At 46.4% G+C, this 22,966-nt stretch overlaps 2 protein-coding genes across 3 annotated transcripts in view; one reads left to right on the forward strand and one right to left on the reverse strand.

Moving 5' to 3' along the window:
- SQSTM1 (sequestosome 1) overlaps window positions 1–1,451 on the forward strand; it is a 13,842-nt gene extending 12,391 nt beyond the window's left edge. For both annotated transcript variants that reach the window (XM_063088122.1, XM_063088123.1), the window contains one exon: window positions 613–1,451. In XM_063088122.1, coding sequence (XP_062944192.1) covers window positions 613–770 — 158 coding nt within the window. In that variant the 3' untranslated portion in view covers window positions 771–1,451. The remainder of the gene's footprint in view (window positions 1–612) is intronic.
- MRNIP (MRN complex interacting protein) lies at window positions 304–21,858 on the reverse strand. Its single transcript, XM_063088124.1, is given in 9 exon segments — window positions 304–1,797; window positions 1,800–1,880; window positions 1,882–2,142; window positions 3,800–3,887; window positions 4,571–4,725; window positions 6,022–6,097; window positions 9,764–9,852; window positions 18,993–19,052; window positions 21,740–21,858. Coding segments are annotated over 9 exon segments (1,041 nt in total). The 5' UTR covers window positions 21,806–21,858; the 3' UTR covers window positions 304–1,632.
- Between the last annotated feature and the right edge of the window lie 1,108 nt (window positions 21,859–22,966).

Genomic DNA, 22,966 nt, shown 5'->3' on the forward strand with positions numbered 1-22,966 from the left:
GGGGTGGGGGGCAGGCAGTAGGTTGGGCTGGGGACTCTGGCAACCCAGACAGCACACCCTTAATAAGAGAGGCAGCGGGTACCCAGCTCCGGTTTATTATTGTCATATGGCAACGATATATAAAACAATATTCAAGTGACTAACGTGTCTGTGGGTTCACTTTGGATCTTGGGTTCCAGTATATAGCTTCTCTGCTTTAGAGCAGTGGGTAGCAAACTATGGCCTAGGGGCCAAGAACGATCTTTACGTTTTTGAGAGAAAAGACGTGACAGTGAGATGAAACTCAGATTTTAGTGTCATAAATCAAGTTTTATTGGAACACAACCATGCTCATTTGTTACATATCGTCCGGCTGCTTTCATGCTAAAGGGCAGAGTTGAGTAATTGAGACCGAGAAACTGTACTCTGCAAAGCAAGCCTCAAATGTTTACTGTGGCCCTTTATAGAAATAACTTGCCTACTGTCCCTTGGAGCGTCCCTGTGAGGGTTCAGGAGGTCCCATGGAAGGGGTGACCCTGCAGGCCCTGGGTACTTGCTGAGGCCAGGCTGCTGCTGTCCTGGGTCACATGGGCTCAGCAGCTCGCCTCATAGTGTCCGTTACTGTTTTGGCAGAGGCTGACCCCCGGCTGATTGAGTCCCTCTCCCAGATGCTGTCCATGGGTTTCTCTGATGAAGGCGGCTGGCTCACCAGGCTCCTGCAGACCAAGAACTATGACATCGGGGCTGCTCTGGACACCATCCAGTACTCAAAGCACCCACCACCCTTGTGACCATATTTGCTCATCTATTCCACGTCCCTTTTTCATCTCATAGTTGTGTTGAACTAGTGTAGAACAGCAAGACCTTTGTAAGAGCCTGTTTCTCTGCTTTCTTCTTCCAGAATCTGGGGGGCGGGGATGCATGAAGCCATTTAGGGCAGTAGAACAGGTGATGGGGTGGGGGCGGGTTCCAAGTGTGCTGATATCTGAGAAACAAAACCCTCTTCCTGGTCCAGAGCGAGCCCTGCTGCCCCTGCTGGGGAGGAGGCTGCAGCACACTTGTGCTCTCACCCCACCGTTACACCAGCAGTCCAGATTATATCTTGCCTAATGGCCATCTGCTTTTTCTTTTTTAAAAAAATGGCTAATAGTACGCTGAAATTGTTTATTTTCTGCTAGACAACTGATATTCTGATTTTTCAATAGAGTTCGGCCAGCCTTTTGTCAGGGAGCCAGCAGAGGAGGCTGGGACAGCCTGCACTGTGGGAACGCTCCAGGCGATGGAGAGGGCTTGTAATGGGAAATGCCTGATGTTGGTTTTCACTGGATACTGCCTCTTTGTTTCATAATCACCAGCGTTCTCTCACTTCCAAATGTGTCAACTGCTTTTAAAATTAAAACCCTTTGTAGCCATCCAATTATCATATTTGTAAACGACCTATAATTAAATGGTATAAGCACTTTAATCAACAATGTCCTTATTGTGGGTTGCAAGGAGAGAAAGGATCTGTTTAACAGTAATGTTTACTGTTGGCTCTTGCTTGTTCTCACAAATCACACTCATTTAAAAGCCTCTTAGAGGAACCCTGTTTCTGGCAGCAGAAGACTGGTGGGCGGTGCTTATGGGACAAGTCTATCTGACACTAGTCTCAATTCACAGATCATCATCAAAGTCCTCCCCAGTTGTAAAGAGGTGACATAGTTGCATGGGTGGGGGCTTCTGTGCCACTTGGACCAAGGACCCACCCTCTGCACAAGGAGGCCCTGTGCCCCATGACTGCTTGGGGGTCTTCCTGCAGGACCTCTTGGACCTGAGTGTGGGAGTGTGTGTGTGGCCTGAGGAAGCTGAACGGTGGCAGTGGGCCTGCTGGGGTGGCCTACCTTTGGGGTCTGGGCCCTGGGGGGTCCCTTGCTGAGCCTGTGCTGGACTGGCTGGTGTGGGGCTCCTCTGCAGTGGTCTAGGTAACTCTGTGTCCACATGTGAGCTGTTTCCAGGTGATGAGAGAAATTGTGCCCATTTAGAATATGTGGCCTTAACCTGCCAGGCAGGACTTGGTAGTTTCCTCCAAGGAACACTAAGCTCCCTGGTGTTGTAGTCTGCAGAGTTCTCCTGGGGGCAGTGGCTGCTGCCTTGTTTCACCTTCATGGTCAGGCCAGCATAGCCCTGAAAGAGAAACCAAGAAGATGGCCTGTCACATCTTGGCCTCTACTTCTCATACTTCATGCTTTATGCTCATGTCCTCGTTGGCCAGCTAGGGATGTACTTTAATTTTGAGGATTAGCAAAGAGAATAAGTGCCCTCCATCCCTCACCCCAAAATGCCCCACTAATCCATGACCATGCTTTCCAAAAGAGAAGACATTCTCATGTCATCAGGTGATCTACCTCCTGGGGACCTGAGAGTCATGTGCCTGAAAAGAGATGCAGGCAGGAAGGGCCCTAGAGACCATCTACAAAGGGATGGAGGCAGAATCCATTCTCCCTTCTCACTCCCAGTCAGATGGGAGTCTCTCTAGAACCGGGTTGAGGTTCTGGGGCTGTGGAATTGGCTGCACCGAGCTCCCCATGGGATGTGACAACGGTGTTAGGCCTGGCTTCTCCCTCCTCAGGAACCAAAGATGCACTGAAAATTGGGTTTTGCCACTTAAAAAGGGATTTGAAAGCAATGAGAGTGGGTCCTTGCAACACAGCCACCCAGGAAATATGGAAGAGGCACTGTGGTCCAGATGCTTGACACTGGCTTTGCCACTGAACTTGCTGTGACCTCACTAAACCTCTGTAAGCCCTAATTCCTCGCCTCTAAAACAAAACAACAGACTTTTTTCTTTTTTTTTTTTTTAAAGATGACCGGTAAGGGGATCTTAACCCTTGACTTGGTGTTGTCAGCACCACGCTCAGCCAGTGAGCGAACCGGCCATCCGTATATGGGATCCGAACCCGGGGCCTTGGTGTTATCAGCACCGCACTCTCCCGAGTGAGCCACGGGCCGGCCCAAAACAACAGACTTGTGAGCATTAAACAGGATGATGCAGTTACAATGTTTAGCCCATGGACTGGTACATGGTAAAGACTCAATAACTATTATCATCATTCCATAATTTGGAAATTCAGGGTCACATATTTACCTGGGGTCACAAAACTAGGTGGTGGTGACACCAATTTTGGATGCTGCCTTTTGGCTTTGAGCTAGTGCTCTACGTACAGTCTGAAGCTGGCCAAGGCAAACCATGGCTAACGGGTGGGGGCTGTGATGTCCCCAGCAGGCTCCTGCCTGCAGCGTTCCTCTGCCTCATGCCCGTGCTCCCATGACAACATAAAGCAAAACCTGCGTTATGCAGCGTGGAATGTGTGGTGGGGCCTGGTAGGTGCAAAGCATCGAGAACAACACATCCTAGATGAAGAGCACCTCAGGTGCAAGAGTCCGCACCTGGGATGTGAAGGTGTGAGGGAAGCATTTCCTGAGAAACCCAGGGCAGGCCTTGTTACTACCAGTCGGACAAAGATCCTCCACTCTGTGCAGAATGAAGACGGTGGTCCTGACTCAGAAAATCCCTGCTGGCCAACCTTAGTTAACTCCAAGGCATCAAGATGCCTTCTTGGTCATGGTTAACTTCACGGGAGAGGAAGAGCAGTGAGGGAATCGGGGTACAAAGAGAAAGGGTTGGGCTGAAGACAGAAAAGACTAGAAACCAGATGGGAAGTTGGGCTTTTTGGGGGTATAAATCTCATACTTCATCAACTGATGACAAAACAAGACAATAAAAAAAATACTACACACGCTCAGTAGTCACTGAGACCAGAAACTGTCCCCCATCACCAACCTTCTGGGGTTGCAGGGTGTCCTCAGAGTCGCCTGAGTCCTGGACAACAAGGCCATGTGGTGGGTGGACTGTGCCATGGCTCCATTTCCTGGCAGAGGGAAAGCGCTGTTAACAGTCCAGTCCTATCATCAAACGGTTTCCCCAGGGCCTGACATGGCGGTCAACTGGGCCTACACCAAGCCAGCAGGAGCCTTCTCACCCCTTGCAGCTTCCTGGGAGGCTGCTGAGCTGCACCCCACCTCCAGACACAGGCTGCCCCACAACAGCCCAGCAGCACATTTCTCTGCCCCATTGCTGTCAGCAAGTTCTTGTTTGAAACGGAATCTTACTTTCAAAAGCACCTGCCCCATCAGAGCCACCCTAGATCCTTAGCCTAAGGCAGTCTCTCCAGAAACTCACTGACATGCAGAGGAAAGCTGGAGCAGAAAAGAAACCTGTAAAGTCTGAGGTCTTGGCTTCTCTAGGCTAAACGTTCCCAGACCCGTTGGCTTCTCTGGCCACATTTCACTTTGTCATCCCTGCCCTTACAGTAAATTCTTCCCTGAGGTCAGTACAGTCTGAGACACTCACAATCAAGTGAGCACTGCAAAGGGCACCCTCGCGGGCACAGAGGCTACGGTGATGGCGGCTGCCTCAGCTTTCCCACATGTTGGTGTGTGCCGCTCAGGCTTCTCCCACTTGGCTGACTGCTAGAAGTGGATCATCAGTCCCCCCATTCCAGGGGTCAGTGTGGGCCCTGGATGAGGGCTGGATTAGAGGAGAGTGTGGCACCTTTTCCTAGGAAGGCCTTGACTGAAGGGAGGGTCCGGCTCCTCCGTTTGGGATGAGGGCTGTCTGCTGAAACACACTCCTTCTTCCAGCTCTAGCTCTTGGGAGTCCTTTTCCAGATACTTCAGCCAGCGGTTCCCCGAGGGCTGTGATTTTTCCTACAGAATTGGAAAAGAAGTTGATTTTCAGAGTTGGAAAGCAGGCGCTTGCACTGAAAATCCCCAGTCTGACTTGTCTGAAGGTCTCAGGACCCATGTCTACCTCATCACCAGGAAAAGCATTTGGCTGGGAGGTGATGAAGACACCAATGGGGATGGTGCGCACAGGCCTTGGGACAGCAGAAGGGCACAACTGGTCAAGACCCTGACAAATGTCTATGCTCTCTGACCCAGGGACTCCAAACAAAAAGAAAAGGCATAGAGATGCCAGTCACAGTGTTAGAAATAATAGCAAATATTGTTTATAATAGCAAAAGTGTGGAAAGAGCCTAAAGCTCCATAATAAGGGAACCAATATTGGTACATCCACTATATTCTGTAGTATTTTTAAAAATGAAAATCATCAAAAACCACATAGTAACATAAAGAATGATATAAATGAAAAGTATCTGTTATAATAAGAGTAATGTAGATTGTGTGTAAATGAACTCAATTAGGAGCATAGACACAAAGATGCCAGAGCGCTGTGTCAGGGCACCGTGCTCAACAGCATCTCCCTGTTTATAATGAAAATATGAAGACCAAGTGATGAGAGGATGCTGCCAGCACAGTCCCATGAGCAGAGGCGGGTGCTGCTCTGCAGCTGGACAGTTGTTCCCCTCCCTCTGGCTCTGGTAAGACACAGTACCCCATGGAGCCATGGTATCTTGGATGTACCAGTGGCACTGCCTATTCAGTCACTAAAGCTCTTACACACATTGAGCAACTACTAGGAGCTAGGGATAGGATAACTAGATGTGATTCCTGGTATTTGACACCAGCACCCTTTCCCTATCAGAGGCATGCCCCGAGTGCTGCGGGAACCAAGCGGAAGCAGCACAAGGAGGTGAAGTTTGAGCTAAGTCCAGAAGGAGTTCTTTTTTTTTTTTTTTTTTAAAAGATGACCGGTAAGGGGATCTTAACCCTTGACTTGGTGTTGTCAGCACCACACTCACTCAGTGAGCTAACCGGCCATCCCTATATGGGATCCAAACCCGTGGCCATGGCATTATCAGCACCGCACTCTCCCGAGTGAGCCACAGGCCGGCCCCAGAAGGAGTTCTCCAAGCAGACGGAAGTAGTCCTTTTTACAGAGTATTGTAATGATTTCATTTTTTTGTTCCTTGTAGCTTTATGCCAAGTGCTATCATTTGGCAGCATTAATAAGCATTTGCTGAACAGATGACTAATGAATATGTAAATGGAACACCATACATGGCCCAGATGGCGGGGTTGGGACAGACACTCCTGGCTTACCTGCAGACTCCCATTCTCAGCCTGTGCAGGACCTGTGTTTTCTCCTTCACTGGCACTTGCAGGTTCTTCCAGAGACCTCAGGGAAAGATCATACATATGTCCTTTGTAAAATGACCAGGAATATGAAGGACAAGGAAGATAAAACAGCAGGATGCAAGGACTTGACAATGGGTATCCAAGACTGGTTTGGGGGGATCTTAGGGACTATCTCTATTGTCTTGATGTGATTCAGTCACTTCCAGCAGCTGAGAAGGCCTGAGCAGAGGAACCTTTGTTTCCTGTGGCTGAGGCTGCTAAAACCCTGTAATTAATAGGAAACATGACACAGGGAAGAGGGAGCAGACTCTTAACACAGAGAGATGGGACTCTGCATCCTGGCTTTGCCAGTGACTAGCTTTGTGTGACATTGGGTACATCACTGCAGCCGTTTCTTTATTTGCAAACAGGGATAATACTGCACAGGTGACTGTGAAGATAAATGAGGCTGTATGCGGGCATGTCCTGCTCAGGGCCTGGAGCACACTGAGTAATGTCGGCTGAACTCTTGCAGCACAGAGTCCCTCCCATCAGCAATGGGGATGTTCCCATTAGATAGGGTCATGCAAGAGTCTTACCTCTCAACCATCATGAGAGAGAAGCAATTTTACTGAGCTTGATCTATCATAGTAACTTTATCCAGCCTCCCAGGGAAAGCAGGGCTCTTCATCACATAAAACAGTGAGGAGCTGGAGCCTCTGCAGTCTCGAGTTGGGCTGGATGGCCAGTGAACACATTTACTGTGAAAGGACCAGAGGTCAGAGCCAAAGCCACGTCCATCCATGTCAGATAGGGCTATTGCATCACATGGTCAAATGAGAACTCTCTAGTGAGCCCCAAATTCTAGCTGATGTGGGCGCCTCCACCTCAGCATCTTCTTCTGTAACATTAAGTTAGTAGTCCTCACAGGGCTATTATGAAGATGAAATGAGATCCTGCATGTGAAAACACTACCTTGCCACGTGCTCAATACTCCAAAGTTCAGGTGAACGGTGTCTTACCAGCTATTGGCCAGAACTCTGCTCACCTTTCTGTGATTTCAGAACTCAACTCCATCAACTAAAGGACATCTTGGCACTCCAAAGACAAGTCTGTGTTCCTGTTTCTAATGCTACCACTGAGAAGCTGGATGTCTGTTGTTCCTTTGTAGGTGATCTCTCTTCTCTCCAGCTGCTTTTCAGCTCTTCTCTTTGTCTTCTGGGTTCTGTGATTTCACTATGTTGTTGGTCTAAGCACAGATTTTTTTTTTTTTTTAAACTTTTAAAATTAACTTACGGAGGTATAGTGAATACACACTAAAACACACTCATTTAAGTGTACACCTAAATGAGTTTTAATAAATTATACCTTTGTAACTACCACCCCAATCAAGATATAGAAAATTTTCATCACCCCAAAAAGGTCCCCTATGTGCCTTTGCAGGCAATTTCCTCCTTTCCCTACTGATCCATACAGCATATACTTTTTGTGTCTGGCGTCTTTTACTTAGCAATGTTTTTCAGACTTCCCCATGTTGTCTTTGTTGCTGAGTAATATTCCTTTGTATGAATATACCACAATTTGTTTATCCATTTGCCAGCTGATGTATGTCTAGCCTTTCACCAAGATCACACTATCTTGAGTACTGCAGCATTATAGTAAATCTTGAAATCAGGTTGTTATAAGTCTTCCAACTTTGTTCTTCTTCATCAAAATTGTTCTGGCAATTCTAGGTCCTTTGCATTTCTATATAAATTTTTGTATCAGCTTGCCAATTTCTTAAAAAACCGAAATTTTGCTTTGGATTAGGTTGACTCTATAGATCAATTTTTTTTTGTTCTGGACAGCTAGCCTGTATGGGGATCTGAACTTGTGAACTTAGGGTTATAAGGCTGTGCTCTAACCAACTGAGCCAACTGGCCAGCCCTATAGATCAATTTAGAATGAATGACATCTTAACAATATTGAGTTTTCCAATCCATATACATGAAATCTCTTAATTTAAATCTTTAATTTCTCTAAGCAATGTTTTGTAGTTTTTACTGAACAAATCTTACATTTTTAATTATATTTATCCCTAAGTATTTCATTTTTTGATGCTATTATAAATGGTATTTGGCCTTACTAGCCAGCTGCAAAAACAAACAAAAAAAATGGTATTTGATTTTTAAAATCATTTTTCCAATTGTTCACTGCATTTACATAGAAATACAATTTAATTTTGTATGTTGACCTTGTATCCTAGTGATCTTGCTAAATTTAGTTCTAGAATTTTTATAGATTCTTTAGGATCTCCTCCAAACACAATCATGCTGTTTGCAAATAAATTGATGGTTTTATCCAGTTTGGGATTTACTGTTTTCCGAATTTAAGAATGTTAAGTCTTTGATTCAGGAATGTGCTCTGTTCTCTTCAAATATATTGCCTTTGCCCCATTCTCTTTATTCTCTCTTGCTGGGACTCTTTGTATTCTCCATGTCTCCCAACTTTCCCTCATATATTCCACTTTTTAATCTTTTTTGCTACTCTGTGAATAATTTCTTCAGATTTATCTTCCATTTTACTATTTCTCTCTTCAGATGCATTTAATGTTTGACTTGTCTACTGAATTTTTAATTTCAGTGATTATACTTTTAATTTCTACAAACTCTGGCTCTTTTTCAAATATACTTGGCTATTTTTTCAAGTTCCTCATATTATCAACCACTTTTTTTTTTTTTTTTTTGTGACCGGTAAGGGGATCAGAACCCTTGGCTTGGTGTCATCTGCACCATGCTCAGCCAGTGAGCGCACTGGCTATCCCTATATAGGATCTGAACCTATGGCCTCGGCGCTCCCAGCGCCGCACTCTCCCCAGTGAGCGACGGGTTCGGCCCTCAACCACCTCTTTTATTAAAATATATTAAACATGCAATATTGTAAGTTCTGAGGTCTTTGTGGGTATAACTTTTCTGGCTGTTGTTTCTGCTGTCTTTTGCTCATGATGACATGTTTCCTTGAGTGTTTAATGCTTTTTAACTTTGAGTATATGCTACTTGGAACTTTATTTGTGGGAATTCTTTGAGGCCTAGGTTGAAGATGAGTTGCTCCAAAGAGGAGCTGCACTTACCTCTGCTTCCTGGGACAACTGAAAAATAAATTCTCAACTTGAGGCTTTTCACAGTGTGTATAAAAGGCTAAAAAACCATGTGACAGCTTCCTTGTCCTTCCAAAATCTTGGAAAGACATGTCTCTCTTTTCAGCCAGTGCCAAGGTCAACACAGGCAAGCTCCCTGTTGCAGAGTGGACATATTTCAGTTCATTTGTACACTGAGGGCACATCTTTTGGGATCTCAGCTTTATATAGTCTCCTACTGACCTCCCCACACTGACCAGGCCTGAGGCTTTGTCTTTCGTCTCTTGCACCCCTCCCAGGTGTCTAAATGAAGGCTCCACAGCTCCAGGCTTCAATCACCTCAGCAGCTCAGCTGCTTCCTCTCTGGATTTTGGCTTTTATTTCATTTTTGACCTCTGAGGGTTACTTACCTTCTTGTCATCCCATCAGTGCATTTAAAATCTTATAGCCAGCATTTTAAATTATTTTCAGTGGGAGGACTTCTCAGGGTATTTAATCTGCCATATAGTAAGACATAGAAATCTACAGGATTTCTCCATTTGTATACTTCCACTATCCAGTCAAGATAAAAACAGGGTGAGATAACGGTGCTCCTCTCCCAAGCAACTGTACCTTAGTGACATCTCTGAAACCTGTCCTTGCAGCAGATTTAACTTTTGGACATGGTGTCTACAGTCAGCACCAGAGCCCTCACCATAAGCCTGAGAAACAAAAAAAAATTTATATTAAGTTTAAAAAATATTGGCAGAATGCTGAGAAACATATCCATTTGAGATATACCCAGGCAGGACAAAGCTGTACTTTGCAAGGCCCAAAGATGCCTGAAGCAGCATGCAGGAATACTAATGTCTGATCACTACTTGTAGAGTGACTCACAACTAACAGGCTCTCGAACTAATAGTCTGGGTACATCTGGCTGTCCCACTAGGACCCTAAACTCTACCTATCAAAGCCAAAGTCAACCTAAAGCGTTACAGAAAATGGTTAATGAACATGAATAAAAGAATCATGACAGAAGTAACACAAATTGCAAATAAATATATGAAATGATACTCTTGCTGATAATCAAAGCAATACAAAATAAAATTAGATTCCTTTTTTCCCACTTAGCTGTTATTCATTCATTTAATAATTATTTGTTCGAGCACCTATTATGTGCCAGATCTTGGTAGGCGCAAACAATACAATACAGTACAATACAGCAGTGGACAAAACTCACTGTCACTGTGGAGCTCACATTCTAGTGAGAGGAGATAGACAATAATCAAATAAGTAAGACATATGACTAGCAGATGGTGACAAGAACTCCTGAGAAAAATAAGGAAACGAAAACAGGGTGGGGTTGAGTTGGAGAGAGTATACAATTTTACATAGGGTGTTCAAAGTGGTCAAGGAATGGATCACTGAGAAGGTGACATTTGAGCACAGGTAGGAAGATCTAAGGGGACAAGCCACGTAGCTCTTTGGGGAAGCAGCACTGAAAGAGCAATGTGTGCAAAGACGCCTAGCCTGGCATTTTGGAGGAACAGTGAGGGGCCGGCATGGCTGGGGCTGAGTGGCCTAAGGGGAAGACGGCAGGAGATGAAATTTGAGAGTGTAGGATTTACCATAGGCAGAATTAGCTTCATGGGTGTTGCCATCTTGAAATTCTTAAAAATGTGGTCTTTGAACTTGTGTTTTGTTAAGTGAAGTCCAATAGGACAATGGAGCATGTCTGTGAGCAGAGGACATACGCACACTATGCATGCCCACTGTTCCTCGCCACCTCATTTGCAGAGTGCATTCTCGATGCCCCACAGCAGAGTTCCCTGGACTCACGATGCACGGGAGCTCCGCGAGACTCTGAGTGTCCCGCGGTGTGTGATGTCTACACCTGAGTGTAGAGGTGCTGAAAGCCTGAGAGGCCAAGCTTCCCATTTGAACTAGAACTTGTTTTAAATGTAAAAGGTAGCAATGGCCTTCTAAAAGACATAAACCACCAAGGAACCCTATCATACCTCTTCTTACTCGTGTTGCTTCCCTGTATTAGTCAACCACCATGCTGAAAATGATGACACAGAAGGAAAGGGAAAGACAGGGCAACTCATAGTTCCTTTTCCTTTCCATCCTTCCTTACTCTTCAGTTAGATTAAGGTCGACAGGGTGGGGAGAATGTGCATATCAAGAAGCAAAGTAAAAACAGATGAGTTAATTTTGTGCAGCATTTCCTCAAAGTTATTCTCGACTCTTTTTCTTTTGTTTCATTTTGTTTTTTTGGTGGCTGGCCAGTACAGGGAACCGAACTCTTTTTCTTTTACCCTTTTCATCCAATCCACAAGCAAATTTTGTCAGCTCTACCTTCAAAATAGATCCAGAATATAACCACTTCTTACTCCAGTGGTAAGAATGAAATATGTAAGTATACGTGAGCTGTGAAATAAATTGTCTAATTTTGACGATTCTGCATATGTACTAAATGCTCTTATATTTGCATTTAAAACTGGCATTGCACAATATAAACATGAACAGTAAAATCATTATAATTTAAAATGTGAGCCGGCCCGTGGCTCACTCGGGAGAGTGCGGTGCTGAGAACACCAAGGCCCCGGGTTCGGATCCCATATACGGATGGCCGGTTCGCTCACTGGCTGAGCGTGGTGCTCACAACACCAAGTCAAGGGTTAAGATCCCCTTACCGGTCATCTTTTTAAAAAAAAAAAAAAAAAAAAAAAAAACATCATGAAAAGTCAAAAGAGAGACCATGAAAGGAAAAAGCTTTATATTTTAATACATTTAACAGTACTTTTCCTTGCTTTTTAATTTTTTTGTTTTATTATTTATTTTTATTTTAAAATTTTTATTGAATCATAATTGATTATACATATTTTTGGGGTTCAACGTTGACATATGTTAGCCAAATCAATATTACTAGCATATATATTGTTACAAATCATACTTGCTCTTTATGCCCCTTGTCTAATCTCTCCCCATCCCCCTCTCCTTCCTCCTCCCTCCTCTAATTACCCTAAATTTCTTCCCTCCCTCTGAAAGAATGGTTACTCTGTTGATTTATTGCCTAGATGATTTGTTCAATACTGAGAGGTGTGTTCAGTTCCCCAATATTATCATAGAGTAGATGCTGCTTCTGTCACTCTGGAATGAGCTTTGTGGAGAGACATTCGCTTCTTTTCATTGGTCTCTGCTGGTGACTCTCCTTGTTTGTGTCAATGTACTCCAGTGGCTGGCAGACCATCTGCACGGTGGTTGCGGCATCTAGCCACTTTTGCAGCAGCTGTGGTTATTGTGGTGGCTGTGGTGGGCCACCCACATGGAGGTGATGTTTCTGGCATGCTCCTTACCTAGTTGGTGGTGGCAATGGTGGTGTGCCTGGTTGTAAGAGGGGGTCTGGTTTCTGGCTCCATGCTTCAGGACCCTGGGCAGCCCCCATGGCACTGGTGGTGTTCCTGGTTGTCACCCCTTTCTGGCTTGGTAGCCCTGGGAACTTCTGGTCCTTCTAGGTGTTATAGATGTTCTTTGGTGAAATGAAACCTTTACTAGTTAATATCAAACTTTGTCTCTGGTTGTGGGTACTCTTTTTTCTTTCAGTTCTGTGTTGGATTATTTGCTATTCCCACCACTTAAACTCTGCACTGGAACTAATTTCTTACTCTTTGCTTACTTTTTTAAAAAAAATTCATTTTATTTATTGAATCAAAACCAATTATACATATTTTTGGAGTTGAACATTGAGATATGTTGATCAAATCAATATTACTAGCGTATATATTGTTACAAATCATAATTATTCTTTATGCCCCTTGTCTAATCTCTCCCCTTCCCCCATTCCCTCCCCTCCCCCTCTAATTACCCTAGTTATCATCTCTCCTTCTGAAAGAATCATGGTTACTCTGTTAATTTGTTGCCTAGATGATCCGTCCAATGCTGAGAGATGTGTTCAGGTCCCCCAATATTATCATAGAGCAGATGCTTCTTCTGTCACTCTGAAATGGGCTTTGTGGAAAGAGACATCCTCTTTTCTTTGTCTCTGCTGGTGACTCTCTCTGTGAATGCACTCCAGTGGTTGGCGGATCATCTGCGCGGTGGTTGTGGCGTCTGCGGCAGCCATGGTTACTGTGGTGGCTGTGGTGGGCCACCCACATGGAGGTACTGTTTTTGGTATGCTCCTTGGCATTGGTGGTATGCTTGGTTGTGGGATGTGTCTGGTCCCCTTCTCCATGCCTCTGGTCTCTGGGCAGGCCCCAAGGCACTGGCTCGGTGTGCCTGGTTGGGGGAGAGGGGTACAGTCCCCTTCTCCATGCCCCAGGTCCCTGGGCAGGTCCTGAGGTGCTGGTGTGGTGTGCCTGGTTGTGGGAGAGAGTTCTGGTCCCCATCTCCACCTCTCCAGTCCCTGGGCAGGCCCTGAGGCGCTGGTGCGGTGTGCCTGGTTGTGGGAGAGAGGTCCGGTCCTCTTCTCCAAGCCTTGGGACTCTGGCTAGGCCCTGAGGCACTGGCCTGGTGTGCCTGGTTGTGGGAGGGTGGTCTGGTCCCCTTCTCCATGCCCTGGGTCCCTAGGCGGGCCCCAAGGTGCTGGCGTGGTGTGCCTGGTTGTGGGAGAGAGGTCCGGTCCCCTTATCCATGACCTGGGTCCCTGTGCAGGCTCCGAGGTACTGGCGTGGTGTGCCTAGTTGTGGGAGGAGGGTCTGGTGCCTGGCTCCATACCTCAGGTCACTGGGCAGGACCCAAGGTGCTGGCTAGGTGTGCCTAGTTGTGGAAGAGAGGTTTGGTCCCCTTCTCCATACCTCGGGTCCCCGGGAGGGCCCCGAGGTGCTGGTATGGTGTGCCTGGTTTTGGGAGGAAGATCCAGTACCTGGCTCCATGCCTTGGGTCCCTGCACTGGCCCCGAGGCGCTGGCACAGTTTGCCTGGAAGTGGGAGTGGGGTCTGGTCCCTGGATCCAAGCCTCGGGTTCTCAGACAGGCCCCAAGATGCTGGTGGTGTGCCTGGGCCGGAACTAATTTTTTATCCTTTGCTTCTAACACGGGGGATTTCCTGTGGGAACCACTCCTTGAGTGTGTGGTTGTTTAAAATGCTACTTTGCTGCTGTTTCCCTAGGGAAGGTTTTTGTGCAGCTCAGGGTTTAATGGTTGATATTATAGGTACTTCCGGCTCTCCAGAGACCTGGTGGATCTGTGTTCTGTAGAATCTCTGATCTGGGCCTGAGTTTTTTCATCAAACTGCACCCCATGCAATTCTGCATTCCTGACCATTCTCCTCCGAGTGGTCCTCTGCTGATTGGGGGTCAGGTCGGCTGTCCTTGCTGTGTCCCAGTGTTCTCCCAGTGTTCCCATCTTGCCCATCACCCATGCTCCAAACACTTCCCATGGGACAGGCCTTGCGCCGGTCCCTTATGACTCACCGGCCTCTGAATGGCTCCTTTTTTTCAGTTGTTCTGGTTCCTCACTCCTGCGTGGGTTCATGGGAACCCTATTAGCGGTCTTGCTGTCCTGGGGGCTGCCAAGGCCCTCTTCTCTCTTGCTGCCTCCAAGTAACTCCATTTGAAGGGCACAGCTGTGGCTTCTGCTGGCTCCTGCTCCATGTGCTCATCAGCTCAAGCCTTAAAGCAGCCACAGCCCGAAATGCTCAGAGCAGCTTTTTCTTTCTCTCATGGTAGTTTCTCCCACCTTCATGAACTCTGTAGGTCTCTCCTCTGTCCTTGGCTTACTTCTAAAGTAGAGGACCAGTACTTGAGCTCTGTGGTTGAGCTGAATTGCTGCTTTGCTGTTGATTCCCTGGGGAAGGCTTTTTGTGCAGCTCAGGTTTTAATGGTTGACTTTATAGGTACTTCCAGATTTAGTGAAATCCAATGCACCTGGGTTTTATAGAAACACTGGTCTGGGCCTAAGTCTTTTCATCAAACTGTACCCTGTGCAATTCTATATTCCTGACCAGTCTCCTCTGAGTGGTCCTGTGGTGAGCTGGGGGCAGATCAGCTGTCTATGCTGTGTCCCAGTGTTCTCCTCATGGACCCGTCTCCCCGCCTGTGCTGCAAACACTTCCAAAGGGATGGGCCACAGGCCGGTCTCTTGCAATGACTCTCTGGCCTCTGAGTGGCTCTTTTTCTTCAGTTATTGTGGCTCCTTGCTCCTATGTGAGTCCATGGGAGCCCTATTAGCGGTCTTGCCAGCCTGGGGGCCAGCAAGGCCCTCTTCTCTCCTGCGGCTTCCAAGCAACTTCATCTGAAGGGCACAGCTGCGGCTTTTGCCAGCTCCTGCTCTGTGCACTCAGCAGCTCCAGCCTGGAAGCAGCCGGGGCTCGAAATGGTCAGAGTGGTTTTTTCTTTCCTCATTGTGGCTTCTCTGGCCTTCATGTACTCTGTACGTTTCTCCTACTCTTCCCCTGAGCTCTAGTGGCCCCAGCTTGGCTGTTGTTGCTTTTTAGTAGTTGTAAATTAGTTGATTTGTGGGAGAGAGTGATGCTGGGACTGTCTATTCTGCCATCTTGACTAGAAGTCTTCCTTGCTTTTTGAACAAGGGGCCCCACATTTTCATTTTACACTGGGCTCCCTGCAAAACTTATGTAGCTGGCCCTTTCTGCAGGATCATGGATTTTGCTCTAACCTGGAAGGTTCTGACTAGAGGAGTGACATGAGTCAGTATATGTTTTAGCAGAATCCGTTCAGCTTCAGTGTTGAGAAGACACTGTACAGAAGAAACGGGTAGGTCAGTTAGGAAGCTACTACAAACACTGAGGCAAGAAACAACGTTGGCTCGCACCACTGGAGTAAGAAGTGGTCATATTCTGGATCTATTGTGAAGATGGAGGCAACCAAAAAAAAAAAAAAAAAAGAAAAAGAGGAGTCAAGAATGACTTTGAGGGCTGGCCGCTTGCTCAGTTAGCTAGAGTGTGGTGCTGATAACACCAAGGTCCAGGGGTTGATCTCTGTTATTGGCCAGGAGCCACACACACACACACACACACACACACACAAAAAAAAAAAAAATGACTTCAAGGGTTTTAACCCAAACAACTAGAATGAGAGACTTGGCAATTAAGAGACGAGGATGACTTTGGGGAAGGCAGGTTTGTGGGGTACGACCAGGGCTTCCGTGTTGGATATATCAAGTCTGAGATTCCTATCTGATATCCAGTAGACAGCCGAGTGGGTGCAGTAGAAACAAGCTGAGGGGCAGGCCTGGATTGGAGGTATACGTTTGAGGGTTGTCAGATCTTATCTCTGATCACTCAGGGAGTGAGCAGCTATAGGAGAGATTGAAAGACTGAATTCTAGAGAACTCCAATGTTTAGAAATTGGGGAGATGGCAGAAAACTAGCAAAATGGATTGAAACAACAGCTAGGAAGACAGGAGGAAAATCAGCAGCAGGATGACCTGGAATTCTAAGTGAAGAAAGTGTTTCATGGAGGCGGAAGGGACAGACTGTGATAAATGCTGCCACTAAGTCAAGTTAGGTGAGGACTAAGAACTAACCATTGTTTTTAGTAACATGGAGATCACTGCCAACCTTGACCAGAGCAATTTTAGTGGACTGGTAGGAACTGCACTCCTGCTTGGAGCATGTTCAAGTGAGAATGGAGAGGGGCATGGCGAAGTTAAAAAAGAGTGATGACACAGGTCTGGCATAACTGGTCGGGGTGTGCTGTCCTGCATGGCAGAGACTTCTAGCTAAGTACAGAAATGCATTCTTCCCTATGAGGGCACAAAACTAGACCTCACTCTCCACTCTGCCTCACAGTCAGGTGGGGCCATGAGGCTAGGCATTTCCAGTGAAATGTTCGCTACTTCTAGGTCTGGTCCTAAAAGCCTCCTGGGTAGCTCCACCATGCTCCTGCCTCTTTCAGTGGCTGGATGCAGCTGCAGACAAGTCTCAGGGAATAAAAGAACAGAGGGACCCAAGGACAGCACCGTGCTAACCTCAATGTCCTCCCAGGACTGTTACAAGAGCAAGAGAAACAACTTCTATGGTGGTAAGCCCCTACAATTTTGGTGTGTGTGTTACTGTCAACCATAAGTCATACACCATCACACCTGCTTAGAGGCACAAGAGGAAGGCAAGGTCTTCCTCAAGGAGAATTTAGAAATGTGTATGACATCTAAAGTAAGCAGTGGTCACTATGTGGGGTATCTGCCTAAATGATGAGTTAGCCTGTCCTCCAAGACCTAATCCCAGTTGACTGGACAAGAAGTAGACATCTGAGTCAACCTGGCCCAATCAGAGAGCTTCTCCCAGGAACTCGTAATTGGAACTCAGCTACTCCAACTGGCTTGGAATAGGAGTCTGTAGACTCTGAGCAGAGTATGTTACTGTGAACTGTCTGGGAAGAAAGAGGAAGAGAAGGAGAAGCGAAAAGGGAAGGGGGAGGAAGATGTAGGGAGAAACTGGATGAGTGTGAGGAGAAAGGGAGGAAAAGATAATGCCTGGCTTGTTGGCAGCTTTTCAGTTCTTGGGGTCAGTGTTGAAGCTATTCTGAAGTGTTTTTGTCTACTGTTTGCATCTCAAATACCTTAACCAAAAGATACCCTCTAAAGTAGCAGTTTAACTTCTAGGACTTTGTCCTAAGGAAATAGTAAATGGTTGGTCAAGTAAACAAAGAGGTATTTGTAAAAAGCCTCATTGCAGAGTTGTGCATAACAGTTCACAGGAAAATTGACCTACATGCTCACCAACGTGGGGCTGGTTACTTACTGATTACTTATTGAGCACTTACTGTGTGCGGCACTATGCTGGGAGCTGAGGATACATCAGTAAATAAAATAGGTAGAGCCTCTGCTCTCATGGAACTTACAGTCTGAGATGGACAATACTCATGTGAACGCATTAATACATAATTTCCAGTCAAGATAATGAGAAGAGAGTAAAGAGCCCCAATAATGAGCACAAAGGCCCTAAGAAGGAGCAGATTTGGATTGTTTCAAGGTCAGAGAGAAAGCCATGGTGGCTGCGGAGGAGAAGAATGAGGGATGAGGTGGAAGAGGCAGCATCAGGGCTGGGGCAGGTGATCGAGTGGTTCAATAAAGCAAAAGATGCAGGACAGTTCGTGGTATAAAGAGTTTAGGTAGTTGGTTAGGGATCCAAACCAAGGTCAAGGGTTCAGATCCCTGCACTGGCTAGCTGCTCCCTCTCCCCACCCAAAAAAAGAAAAAAGAGTTTAGGTAGGTCAATATATGTGAACTTGAAAAGATGTACACAATGTCAGGTAAAAAAGCAGGCTAAATAAGAGCATTACAATGTGTTCCATGCAATCCACATGCTCCCTGACTGCCTCCACTTCCTGAGCCCACTCTCTCCCATACCCCTGCCTCCACCAACAGCCCTGCCCACCCCTAGTTGGGTTTGATTCCCTGTTATTTTCTTTTCTTTTTTTTAGGCCAAGAGAATCAGCTTGATTTTATAATATGAAATATCAGTTAGTCCTCTTGTTGTCTTCTTAAAGGCCCCTGAACTTTCCTTTCATTGTGCTCAGTCTAGTTTTAAATTATGCACGTGTGTGCGTGTGTGTGCACACGCATACATGAGTATTAGTTCCTATTCCCCTTCCACACGGGCACATCTGTGAGGACAAGAACTCTGACAGTTTAACTTTCCACTGTTCCCCTGTGCCTGGCACATAGAAGGTGCTCAATAAATACTTGCTGAAGCAAGAAACAAACGGCAGGACCTCTCCAGGCACCGCTCTATTCACTTCACTTCCTGAGGGAGCAGGAACCTCAGAGCCGGAGCTCTACTCGCATATCTGGGGAACTTTGTGTGAGAGAAAATGGTCCCCATTGTGGAATGCTGGGACGCCACAAGGAACACCCTCTGCAGAGCTGGGCTCCACCTGCTTTCTGTTTCTCAGAACTCACCCGCAAAAAGGACTGCTTCTCTCCACAGGCTTTGCATGTCCATTTGAGACTCTTTTTCACCTACAATGAAATTTCAGAAATATAGCTCAGATAATTATTTAAAACAAACTGGAACTGGATCAGAAATAATTTTTAGAAAATTAGTGGAGACCGGCTGATTGTTCAGTTGGTTAGAGCACAGTGTTATAACACCAAGGTCAAGACTTTGGATCCTTTAACTGGCCAGCTGCAATCAATCAATCAATCAATCAATCAATCAATAAATAAATGGAAAAGAGTAGAATCTAGAAACAAACCAACTTATATGTATGAAAATTTAGCATATTATAAACATGGCATTTTAAGAGAGGAAAGAACAGACTATTCAATAAATGGTTCTGGGGAAACTGGCTATCCATATTAAACAAAATCCAGTTAGATCTCTGCCACCCACGGTTCTCAAAAAAATTCTATGACATTTCTTTTCTTTTTTTTTTTCTGGGCAGCTGGCTGGTATGGGGATCTGAACCCCTCACCTTGGTGTTTGACTTAGATTCTTCATTAAAAAATGCCTTGAACCAGCTCCAAAGCTGGTTCATTACCAGCTGGAGATCATTACCAGCATTACCATGAAAATGAAGAACAAATCAAGGATTCCCACTCTTATTTACCATTTCTTCTGATGTACTAGCCAGTGGAATTAAAAAAGAGATAGTAAGAGGTATAAAAATTGGAAAAAAGGGCTGGCTAGTTAGCTCTGTTGGGTAGAGCATGGTGCTGATAACATCAAGGTCCAGGGTTCCATCCCCATACCAGGTCAGCCACAACAACAACAACAACAAAAAATTGGAAAGGAGAAAAAAAATCCCCTATCATTATTATAAGTGATATGATTTTTACCTGAAAACCCAAAGAATAAAGTGAAAAACTACTAAAAAACTAAGATAATCTAATATAGTGGCTAGGTCCAAAATAAATATCTTCAAAAATTAATATGATTTATTTATTTATTGGCAGCTGGCTGGTATGGGGATCTGAACCCCTGATGTTGGTGTTATCAGTGCCACTCTACCAAGTCAGCTAACTGGCCAGCGCTAAGACAGCTTTTATATAAGCAAACATTTAGTTAGAAGAGATAATCGAAGAGTCCATTTATAACCAAAAAGGTGTTATCGAGAGACACCAAAGTTGCTTGAAGAAATGTAATGAGATATCATGCTTAATTAACATCACAAATGTCGGGCCGCCCATGGCTCACTTGGGAGAGCGTGGTGCTGACAACACCCAGTCAAGGGTTAAGATCACCTTACTGGTGATCTTTTAAAAATAACAAAAACAAAAAGCCACTGTGTATTTTATATGGGTATATATGCAAGTAATAAATGCATTAAAAAAAATCTGGAAGAACACACCGTAACTGGTAACGGATTAATTCGGGGGAGCTGGTAAGAGACAGTATGGTATAACAGGATCTTTAACAGGCAAATGTACAGGTCTGGCTCTGACATTTATTAGATGGAGAAACCACTTGATTTCTCTGGATTTCAGTATTCCCATCTCTGTAATATGGGAATGATACCTAATTCAGAGTTTGTTGAAATTAAGTGAGATGTGTGAAATTGTGCGGTAAACAGCAGACTTACAATTAAAGTTAACTTCCTTTTTGGTTTCAAATCGCTTTTCATAGAGTTGAAAACGATCACGACAGCATGCACTACATTATACATGTGTAATAATTAAAAATTATTTCCATTTACTCTCAACTCCTAGAACACAGTCCAGAAAAGGAAATAAGTAAAAATTTTCTGAGCCCCCAAGATAGCCCTTAAGTCTCAGCATTAAATGCGAGCTTACAGGTTGGCCGGTTAGCTCTTTTGGGAGAGCGTGGCACTGGTAACAGCAAGGTTATGGGTTCGGATTCCCATACCAGCTGGCTGCCAAAATAAATAAATAAATAAATAAATAAATAAAATAATAATAAATGCAAGCTTACAGATGCATACTCAGCATCTTACTGACTTAACATACACTTTAAAGAAGTTTGATGCTATCCTTTCTTAGGGCACAGTGGATTAGCAGAAAACTAGGAGGAGGGGGGAACTATCAGAAGTGGATACACTAACGGCAGTATTATGTGACATCAAGCAGGGAGACAGAGTACGATCCAGAAAAGATTAGGTTAAGTGACATTCCCTTATCTTGCGTGTTGAAACTCGGGGAAGCAAATACGTTTTATAAGTATCGCTTATCCTGTTTAAAATACTCGATACATCCGTTGCTTATGCTTCGGCGAACAGGCGTCGGGGCCCTCTCCAGGCGGATAGAGACGGAGGGAGAGTCATGGAGAGACACCAAAGGGCGCCCAGGCGTTGACGGGGGATGCTTCGGTGGCACATCACTGTCGTCTTAGACTTACGAACTGTCATCTCCCTTGTATAGTATTTAACTTAAACTGAGAAAGAGCTAGGCTTTGCATAAAGAATGCTATCCTCAAACTGGGTTCCCCAACTATCTGCTAGAATTCACGAGCCCACCTCCGCAGAAACCATTACCTCTGATTTTTACAACCACTAAGCAAAAAACGAAAACAAAAAGTGCACAACGACATTATAGGGAAGAGACACCGATAAAGCCCAATCCTCAGCACAATCACCGTTACTTCTTTGGGCCCCAGGTACATCTTGCAGCCGCACGACACCGCGCCCACGGCCCCGCCACATCCCGCCCGCCGTCCCCGCGCGGGAGGAGGAGGCCGGCGCCCGCCCCACCTGGTGCGCCTGGAATAGACGGCAGCTGTAGCACCGCAGGACCCGAGCCGGTTGAGGCGGTGCCATCCCAAACTCCGTCTCCGCCTGGCGTGTGCCTGCTCCCCGCGCCTCGGCGCGCCCCGGCCCCGCCCCGCTTCCGGCACTCGGGCGCCTCCCGTGCCGGGCGCCTTCTTTGTGCGCCTGCGCCCCGCCCCTCGGCACGCCTGGGCCCCGCCCCGCTTCCGACGCTCGGGCCCCTCCCATGCCGGGCGCCGTCTCTTGTGCGCGTGCGCCCCGCCCTCCGGCCCGCCCCGGCCCGCTCCGGCCCCCCTGCGCGCGCTTGATCCCTTCTATCCTCTGGCGCCTCTTAGCGGTCACTTAGGGCACCTTAAGACCGCGTAAGGACTCAGGCCCTCCCACTCCTGTGGTGTTCGGAATTGTCGTGGGTTTGCGTCAGCCAGGTCACCGATTCGCTGTGACCCCGGCCAGTTCCCGTCTCTTTCTGAACCAGCGTTTCCTCCGGGGCTCGCTGGGAAGATTGAAGTTGCACGGGCCGGGCTTGCAGCCGCCGCTTGGTCTGCCCCGTTCCTCTGCGTTTTCAAGTCGTAGAGCGGGAGATAGAGGGAACCTCCCTGTTCCGCATCCCCACACTTCGGGGCCGGTGGTTGGAATCTGCAAGACATCTGGACAGAGGTGGGCAGTTAAGTCTTTGAGCCGGAGGGCCGGAGAACCGGTAACCCCGGGGAAACGGAGGCAGCTCACCAGCCCCATGCTTCCTGGAGAGGAAGACGGAGACGGGAGGCAGCTGACCGCGAAAACCAATCCCTTCTGCAGTCCCCCGAGAAAGCCCTACTCCGACCCCGCTCTGGAAGTCCTGCTCTGGGCAGGGAGGAGTATCGCGCCCCTTCTGTCTCAGCCGCAGCCGGTGCCTGAGTCCAGCCGACCAGGACACACACGCGTGCCCTTCTTATAGGAAGCTGGTAGAACGGTAAAGTGGAAAAAAAGTTATGGAAAGCAGCTGGTAATTACCGCTATCCTAAGGAAACAATCCTTACCACCCAGATTGTTTATGCACTAGTGTTCACCGAGGTACAACAGGAAAAAATGTAAATAAGTATTCTAAAGAACGGTTGGTTGGGATAAATCGACATGGACCATCGGGCAGGTCCATTACAAACAGTCTGATTTTGAAGTGAAAATGCTGGCACGGGTGTTGTTGGGAAGCAAGGAGGTCACAAAATGTACATA

Source organism: Cynocephalus volans, chromosome 2 (assembly GCF_027409185.1).
Source record: "Cynocephalus volans isolate mCynVol1 chromosome 2, mCynVol1.pri, whole genome shotgun sequence".
NCBI lineage: Eukaryota > Metazoa > Chordata > Mammalia > Dermoptera > Cynocephalidae > Cynocephalus > Cynocephalus volans.